Source organism: Cavia porcellus, unplaced genomic scaffold, assembly GCF_034190915.1.
Source record: "Cavia porcellus strain 051 isolate PalLab524CR breed Dunkin Hartley unplaced genomic scaffold, mCavPor4.1 scaffold_4, whole genome shotgun sequence".
Taxonomy (NCBI): Eukaryota; Metazoa; Chordata; class Mammalia; order Rodentia; family Caviidae; genus Cavia; species Cavia porcellus.
Genome location: NW_026947487.1, coordinates 78,574,693 through 78,584,240, shown reverse-complemented (window position 1 = coordinate 78,584,240; position 9,548 = coordinate 78,574,693). Strand labels below are relative to the sequence as shown.

At 44.4% G+C, this 9,548-nt stretch overlaps 1 protein-coding gene across 2 annotated transcripts in view; it reads left to right on the top strand.

The window, feature by feature from the left end:
• The first annotated feature begins 2,894 nt into the window (after positions 1-2,894).
• The window catches only part of Unc5c (unc-5 netrin receptor C), a 355,058-nt gene continuing 348,404 nt past the window's right edge, over positions 2,895-9,548 (top strand). The window contains exon 1 of one of the 2 annotated variants that reach the window (XM_063247291.1): positions 2,895-3,481. In XM_063247291.1, the coding sequence (XP_063103361.1) occupies positions 2,992-3,481 (490 nt within the window). In that variant the 5' untranslated portion in view covers positions 2,895-2,991. The remainder of the gene's footprint in view (positions 3,482-9,548) is intronic. The other variant, XM_063247292.1, reaches the window with a different exon arrangement.

Here is a 9,548-nt window from a genome sequence, read left to right as displayed (position 1 = left end):
TCTAGGCAGTGATGTATGAGCACAGATTTGAGTAGTATTCACAGGCATTCTTTCCTTTATGAAGTAAAAGATAACAAACAAAAAGGCGGGCAGAATGCTGATCTTCAGCAAGCTCCATATGCAACCTTAGAGAGGGAGACAGTTTCCTGGTGGCTCAGCTGATCTTCCAAGGAGCTGTGGCTTTCAAGGTCCTTGCTCCTAAGCTTCTTATCCTTGCCACCAACCCTTTCTCAAGCCACTGTCTTGCCCTCTTTAGAGTGAATTTCAATACTAACCTACTTTTCCCTTTCTTTTCTCCTAATTCAAGGAATCAGTTCCATGCCATATTTGCTTTTGAGCACTTGGATTCCCCAAAACCACATAACACAGTGATTTCAACCTTCTTTAACTATCCTAGACTTTGAAGAGTCTGCCTAGGGGGCAATTTTAGTGACCAAACGACCACTACTAATTGAATATCAGCTCTCTATCAGGTTCTCTATTAAGAGCTGGGGACAAAATGAGGAACAAGACAATGTGCTTTAAGAGAGTTAACTTCTAATAAGAAAGGCAGAGAATAACATTGTAAGTGAATAAACTGATAAATTTCAGTACTGTGAATATGATAGTAAGCATTCATGGGGATTTCTTTTATACTACTTAAGCTACTGTCCTTGGGAAAATAGTTAAGAAAAATATAAAATATCAGCGTGATGTAATACTCAAAATAACTCAAAATAACTGACAGAACTGACTGTCTACGTTTCTAAATGTAAATACATGAATTAAATAAAATTGAAGCTCCCAACAGACACTAGCCACACTGCAATTGTTCAATAGCCATATGTGTCCAATGACTAGTATTTAAGACAGCAGAGATATAAACACGTTCCTTCTTGTTGCAAAAAGTTATGTTGAATAATACTAATACAGACAGCATGAGGGTGACAAAACTCTTCCATCCATGGTAAGAACAGTAGTTACAATAACTACACTTGCCAGGCATTTTACATGCATTTCACTCATTGTATGGTCACAGAACCCTGTGAGGTAATTAGTGCTGCTAGTCCCATTTTACAGCTTGGGGAGCAGACAGCTAGCCTTACTGTCCTGTATTATTCAGTTAGCAAAGCACTAAGAACTGGCCCTGCAATGTGTTACTGAAGTCCACCGTCTTACCAAAGTATTCTGATATCTCCGTAGGGGAAACTGAAGAGAATAAGCGCTCATAGTGTGGCACACAGAGCCTCCACCGCGGTAGCAAGTGGCTCCTTTTGCTGATGTCTTTGGCAGCTAGCGCTTTTCAGGTCTAAAGATTCATCCAGACAGTTCTTAAGTTTGATTCGGATGGTGCTGTGGAGGCAGAATGATGGCGTGTTCCAACGGAAAAGCCTTATTAAGTCATTTTACAGATGAAGAAACTGAGCCACAGGTCAGGTGAAGAAAGTTCATCTGACCTGTCCTGGATAACACAGGCCAAATTAGACATTTCCTGTATGTGTCTACACATGACCTGGCTGCCACCCACATTTTGACATTCCCGATATAATGCTCAGGAGTTTTAGTCATACTAATTTTGGGAAGGGATTTTCTCTTTTCCAGAATATTGGCTTCGCCACTACATTTGCATTTTAATCTACCCACTTTCCTTTTGTCTAACCTTGCCCTTTTCACTCTCCCATTCTTCTCTTCCTTTACCATCACCACAGGAATTCACGACGGAACTACTCAGATCAGACTTCTAAGCCAAGGCAGCCTCCACAAGCTGTTAGGAATCTGAAAAGCAAAGCATAGGTTCAACATCACTCGTGGCGAGTGTCCCCAAATTTTGCTTCGCGTTTCTCGCCGGAAGCTTCTCCCAACCTTGCTTCGTCGGCCTCCGAGGCGTGCCAGTGCGTGCGGCCGCAGTAGCGGTTGGCACTGAGCTGTAGTTTCCATTCCACGGCCCGGAGGTCACAGGCGCCCCCAGCGCACGACAGCGTGAGCGGCGCCGAGGACCAAGGACGCTGCCACAGCCTCACGCCTTCCTCTGCATCCCTGAGGGGCAAGTTGGCGGCTGCACCCGACCTCGGCGCGGGAGACCCTAAGTCTAGGCGCGGTGCAGTCCAGGGAGCCTACAGAAGCCCGCGCGCCTGGAGGAGAAGCTGGCTGGCTGCAGGCTGGGTGGGCGCCCCCTCGCCGCCGCGTCGTCCAGACCTCCCTTATCTTGGCGGCAGGCGGCGAGCTCCGGCGGCGTACCCCACCCCTCCCGCGCCGCACGCACATCCCCTTCCACCCGCGCGCACCTAGGGCGGGGCACCTCGCCCTGCCACGAGGCGCCCCACACCCGGCCACGCCGCGCCCGCTCCGGAGGGTCTTCCTGGCTCCGCCCCACTGCCCCGCCCCGCCCCGCCGCCCGACCTCGCGGACTGGCGCTTCCACGCCCGGCGCGGCTGCTTGGCCTGCGCCTCCCAGTCTCCCCGAGTGGGGGCAGAGCGGCGCTCGCGGCGGCCGGGCGGGAGGCGCGGGAGCTAGGGACCTTCAAACTCCTCCTCGGCGGCTCCTCCCCGCCCTCCTGGCTCCTGCCGCGGAGAAAGTGGAGCGTGGCGCTCGCGCGTCGCTGTTTCTCCGGACGCTCCGCGGCGCACGGGTCCGGCGGGGCTCTCTCAGCGCTCCGCGTCTCCCCGGCGTCCCCACGCACCTCTGTCGAGGATGAGGAAAGGGCTGCGGGCGACGGCGGCCCGCTGCGGACTGGGACTGGGATACGCGCTGCAGACGCTCGTGCTACCTGCCCTGGCCCTGCTCGGCGCCACCGGTACCGGCTCCGCCGCCCAAGGTAGGGGTCCGCGGCCGGCCACCTCCCTACGCCCCCTTTCCGCTTGCTCCCTGCTTCTTGCGCGCAGCGCTTCACCAAGGGCCACTTTAAACGCCAGAAATGCCACTTTGCCAACTAGTCAAGGAGCTGCTACCGTGCTGGTCTTTAATTTGTCTTTCGAGCTGGGCCAGGGTGGACCAGGGACGCACGGGTGAGGGATGCGCATCCGTCCCCGTCCACGGGCGTGTGGGGCTCTGGGTGTCTTTGCACTTTTTGATCCGCACGCGCACGGTGTTGCATGCTGTGCCCGGGAGGCTTGGGGACTTGTGCTGCGTGCTGTCCGTGCGCTCTGGCTCCCCGCGCCGTGCCGCGCCCGGAGTGGCAAGGTCTCCCGGAGCTCGGCGCGGGCAGCGCGTCCTCAGCCTCCGCGGAAGAGCCGCAGGCGCCCTTGCCCGGCGGCCGCTGCTGCTTGGGCCGGCGTCCTGGCACGCAGGCCGCTGGTGCCCGCCTCTGTGCGCCCTCCTTCCTTCGGGGCCGTGGGGAACTTAAAAGCCCAAGCTCTGGGGGACCGCCGGTCGTTCCAACCGAACCTGCAACTCCTCCGAGCAACCAGCCAGTTTGACGCCGACGTTTTGCCCGTGAGCTTCAAAATAAGTATCCAGGGGCCTGGGGAGAGCCCGGGTGGAAGGAGCGCAGGCCGAGTTGAAGGTGGGTAAGAGGCAGAGGAGAGGCAGGCGATCGCAGGACTCCCTTCTCTCCCTGAGTTTGGAATGGCAGCGCCAGCTTCCATCCTTCCGAGAAGGTTCCCCTCCCCACCCTGGTTTCTCCTAACCTATTTGGGCTCCTAACTTGGCCAGACCAAGTGCACACCTAGCTATCCCCCGTTTGCGGGTGATCGCTGGCTCGCGGAGCTGCGCAGAGCAGTTTTTCCTGGGTGGTGGTGGTGGGTGTATTGGGAAGATGCTAGTGCTGCTTGGAGAGGCAATCCGGGGATCTCCCCTACACACAGGCTCTCTCCCTCCCTCTCTCTCTCTCCCTCTCTCACTCACTCCTCGTTACACTTTCCGAATTTGGAGAGCTGGGGCGGAGGCGGTAGCCCCAACTCCTCGGTGATGCTGGGGGCTGGCGCTCCAGACTCCTCGGTGTTGCTGGGAGCTGGCGCTCCAGACTCCGCGGTCTCCTGGGGATGCTGTGGGGTGAAGGGGCCCAGTAGAACTGGAGGGAGCTGAGAGAGAGGCTGGTGTGGTCGGGTGGGAGGTAAGTGATTAGCAAAGCTTTGTCAATTAGCGATAGCTACTTTGGAGTAAATTTTCCCGTTGCCCTGCTAAGTGGGCAGTCTCATAAATCCTTCCTTCCTTTCTGCAAGATGCCTCCGGTCCATGAGGCTATGCTCAGGTTTTCTTAGGAACACCTCCAGAAATCATCTGTCTATCCATTTTAGAAAGAAAAATCTCTATTGGGAACCATAGGATCTTGTACATTTCTTGAAATTGGGAAGACATGGAGGCTGGGGCTGTAGTGGGAAAGCACTTGGGAGTTGAGAGGCACGACCTGATGAGCGGGCAGGCTGTGGGTTCACCTGGTGACTCTTAGGGAATTTACCTGCTCTTGGGCACACAAAGGATGGTGTCCAGGAGGGCCTGGCACTGGCTACAAAGAGAAGAGTTTGGGAAAGAGGAGTTAAAAGTCCCCAAACGTGCCAAAAGGACATGGGGTCCCTGCAGAGAGCTTACAACAGCCAAATTAAATACTGGGTAGAAAAAGGATCAATAAAGATAATCAAGTAGGAGCCTGTAAATGGATTAATGTGTAAAGAAAGGAAAAGAGATTAAAAGGAAAGGCACTGGGATGAGAGAAACTGGGCGTTTGCGTCTTGCACTTTTGATTCTTGTAGACCAAACAAGTAAAAGACTGGGTGTGAAGTAGAAAAGGGAAATGTGTTCTGCTGCTTGTATGCATTGCAGTAGAGTCCTTCTCCATTTCTTGTGCTCCTTTAGTGCTAGATGAATACATTTTGTTGTTGTTGTTGTTTTAAGCTCTGTGCTCTTTGAAATATAACACCATTTTTATCTTTGTTTTCTTCCATGCTCCTGGACACCAGCTCTCCCTGTGGTGTCGGTTAGGTATCAGAGAAGATATACAGCTCAGCTCCGAACTCTCAGCTACTGTTATTGTGGCTGTTACCCATTCCAGGCCTACTTACTGCTGAACTGCTTAACACTTTGCTCTCAGAATCACACAGGGTTCAGTGCCAGATAGTCAGGACTCCATCTCTTTCCATTCTTGTGCTTCCCAGTGCATTGGCACCCTGGCCTATACCATCAAGGAGTGATGTCTGGTCTGATAAGTTGAAGAGAAAAGACCAGAGCCTACTCTTTTTATGAATGGAAGTATGTATGCAATTAAAACAGGAAAGTTCATTACTTTTCAATGTAAGTGAGGTTTTAAAATCTGTTGAACTGTTGGAAAATTAGAAGCTTTTGGAAATACATATCTCAGTGATAGTCAAGTCCATTTGTTTAAGATAGAACAGCAGAATGGGTATTGAGTGCGGTTTGTTTGTAACTAGTTTAAAGACAAAAGGCAGTCATTCAAAATAGGGCCTTGGGAAATTCTCTATCCTTTAGGCATCAACTTACTTCTTTCTGGCTATGCTCTAATTGTTTCATTTAGGGTTGCTGGGAATTCCTAGCTCCAGGGAATTTGTGGTGCTTCTGACTTCCAAGAATGATACATTTTACTACTAAAGATAGTGGTGTATGTGAATGTATGTGTACATGTGCCAGTGTATGATCAGCGATTCTGAATTAATAAAATGCATTTTATCTGTGCTATACAGCATCAAAGTTCTGCTTATCTAGCACCAACTAGTGTTACAAGTGTTAACACATCCAAATGCAGCACAGAAAATTCTTGGGCTGTAATCAGACTGGGATCATTTTGTATTATTAAGTTAATTTATAGTGGGTTTTCTTTTTATTGAAACAACAATTTTCCTGTGAAAGAATGTAGAGTACTTTTACAGATTTATATGAGTGTTGACATTAGGCACTGAAGCCTAACTGAATTTTCTTACAACTTCACCATGTATTTTTTTCTTGCTAGGAAAAAAATTTATGGACTCATTTAGAAATTTGTAATAAAAAATTGACTAGTTTCCTTTTTATTTATAAACATAATGTGTGTTGTAGCTTAGAAAATGCTTAGAGTCCTAAAACAATACCTTTACAAGCAATTGCAAAAAAATGAGGAATCATTAAATTATAACAGATTTATTGATCTCCTAGCTTCTTTGCTTTGGGTTTGGAGGATTTAGAGTTAAATAAGACAGGATTCTGAAAGTGTCTTATATTGTACTTTGGGAACTGGTTGTAATCAAAATTGGAAGTAATCTGTTTTAAACAAGTACCCTAAGGATAGGAAACAGGCATGAATTCTGCTAGGCATACCCTCTTATCTGGCATGGATTTATTTAAATATAACAGTTCTGTACTTCAAGCTAGGTTGTCCAGTTAGTACAATAGCCCATACATTCTCTAGTAGGCCTTGACTGCATTTAGCACTTTTCTGATTTAGGTCATGGCTTTACTGGAGCAGCAGAGGGAGTCACTCTCAGAAGAAACTTCAGTGTTGCTGACTATAACCACTTTCAGAAGAGCAGGAGGAAAGAGTGGGGGTGGAGACCCAGCCAGTGCTTCTGCCTCACAATCCCAGCCTATACTTGACTTTTTGTATTTATTGTAGTTAAAAAAAAAACACTTGTTCATATTTTCCTACAAATTAGAAACTCAGCAGCTCTTCTGGATAAGTGTGTTATTACAGGTAAAGGGCACAATTTTTGTGCACTCTATGCAGTTTATTAGGGACATGGAGTTGAATGAGACAGCTCTAGCCATCAAGAAGACAGACATATAGGCCTGTAGTATATCATTCATTTCTGAAATATAGCAATGGGCAGATCTAACTATTTTCTGCATTTAAATATCCAAGATAGTAATCATGATAAGATCAGAGTGCTGATGTAAGTGGTGGTGCTGGGTCCATAATTTCTACACAGAGGACTTTAAGGACGGAGGTTTGGCTAGAGACAGGGTTTTCTTGAAGCTAAATTTGCATTTTTTTTCTTTTTTTTTTTTTTTAAATTTTATTTAAGGAGAAAAAAAAAGGGTACAAGTTATACAGAATTTCAGAAAAAATAAACAGGAAATCACTAGTTAATAGAATACATATTGTTATCTTAGAAATAATTGTTCAAGTTACAAAATTAAAGCATATAGAGTGGACAGTGAGACTGCAAACAGCTCTGTTCAATGATACAATAAAACTTGGTAATATGGTTACCTATCTTATACACTTAAATATACATGCAGTTATGTCCTTTAGAGCACTTTCTTTTCCTTTCTTTTGTACAATGACAATTACTCAATTTGGATTTTATTACTCTCACTGTTCTTATTACTTTTTTTTTGAAGAAAGTAAAACCAAATGTGACATAATAGGACAGAGTCAGTCAATCAAAAGGATGGACATAATACATAATGTAAAAACAAAATACAAGGTGATCAACGATGGTTACCATTAATGCCTCTTGCTATCTTAAAAAGAATTGCCTATATCATCAGTTATAATAAAATTGAACAAGACAGTAAAGAACAAGACCAATAAAACCAAAACATTGGAGACATTAGAGGACTTCAAAAGAAGATAATAGTCAATCAGAATGGACATCATAATGAATCTTAATGTCTTCATAGTTGTTGCCTATACTTTCGAACTTGGTACTATCAAGCAAAACAGAATAGAGGAAAATCAGTCAAAACAAGATGGTGAAAGCAATACAGGATTTCAAATCAAGTTAGTAGGAAATCAATGTGGGTTACTATAATATTTCCTGCTATTTTTTATTTTTCCCTTAATTAAAAGGATAAAAATGAAAAAGTAGATAATAAAAAGGAGATTGAGATAAAAAAGAGGACATAACAACAAAACAGTGCAGGTCAAAACATAGCCATTTAAGCAAAATAGTATTTCACCACACCATAATCTCGACATAGAGTAGTTACTATATTTGCATTTTAAGAGTGTGTTGCTTGGATTTAGTGTATATTTTGCCTACCTTTGGAGAGGCACAAGCTGAGGACTGATGGTAACAGATGCCCATTCTACTAGGTAGCATAGTGACCACCGATATCTGCCATCTGTGTGGCCACGCATGAAAGAGCCTTTCATGCCAGTTTCCACACACGTGAAGTGAGAATGTTGCATACTTCGAGGTCATCGGGTTGACTAAATTTCTTCACATAAATAAACTATAGAGCAGTATTTATTCCCAGAATATAACTATTATTTCTTGTTTTAAACTCTGCAGAACATTGATAAATTTGAAACATTAAAGAAATTAAAGGTCAGTACTTTGAATTCCGACTGAGGATAGCTTGTAGGTGCTGTTTCCCCAAAAGCAAGAGTGAAGCTGGCTGCACAGATGTTCGAAAATGGATCACTGCAAACTTCTGGCTAGAACAAGGTTCCTCTGCAGCCTGCGAGGGTCTCACCTCCTGTCTGAACCTCTTTTTTTTTCTTTCTAGTCTTTCTGGGAAAGGGAACCTAATACAGTACTAAACAAGCCCACATCAGGTCAGTGTCAGTTAAGTCTTGACAACAATCCTTACTCTCCATTTTCTATCTTTACAAGTAATATCAAAGGTAATTCTCGTAAATTCATAAAGGCTTCTACAGAAAAAAAAAAATCATGTTATATACCAAGTGTTTCTGCTAAGAGTTTGGAGAAAATGAGCCCTTTAAGTAATTTTCAACAATCTGAGAATATAATTGAATACATGTTAAAATGACACAAAGAAATATGTAAAATGTAGGTTGACATGAAGGGCAAATTTGCCAGGACTTCCATTTATTCAAATTATATGTGGAAAAGAAAATTTGGATATCATAATTTATACTAGCTTAGATAATCTAGGTAATATATGATATATTCAGCATATCTTGAAGCATTGACGTTTTCTTATTAAGCAAAAATAATAATTGTTATTTCTTAGCCTGTTGTTTTCTGGCAGACAGTTAAGATAAAACTAAGGATTCACAGGGTCTTTGCAAGATTTAAGAGATATCTTTCTTCAGTAGAATTGTCATTTTGGGAGCCCGGAATCTAGCTCAGCAGCATAGTACCTTCCTGGCAAGTGCAAGGCCCTGAGTTCAGTTCCCCCTTATCAGAAAATATATTGTCATTTTGCTTGTAATTATTGATAGCCTGGTTCTGGCCTTACCCTGAAATCTCTCCTGTCTGCTTTCTTTTTGTCTTTCTTTCTCCTCCTACTGTTCTCCCTCTTCCAGATACCTTGAACCTATGTGCGAACTGTTCTTTGATGTTGTTTCTTGGTCAGATTTTTTATTGTTTATGTGTTTGTGGAAAATGGCAGCCTGAATCCCAGACCTTAAGTACTGTGGCAGAATCACTCAAGAATAGTTTATACTCACAGAACTTAATGATATATTTTATGCTGCTTCTTTGAATTATAATAAACTTATCTTTAGCAGTTTTAAAACACTATTTTCCTTTTTTCTGGTTCTTGAAATTCAGTTAATTAGATCGTTTATACTTTCTATAGTATTTATCTCAAATTTACAAAGGTTTTTTTTTTTTTTTTTTTTTTTTTTTTTGGTACAGGGATTGAACTCACAACCTTATGCTTGCCAGACTACAAAGATTTTAAAAAAAAACATTTTATAGCAGTAGTTTTATGAGCTCATAAGATTCATA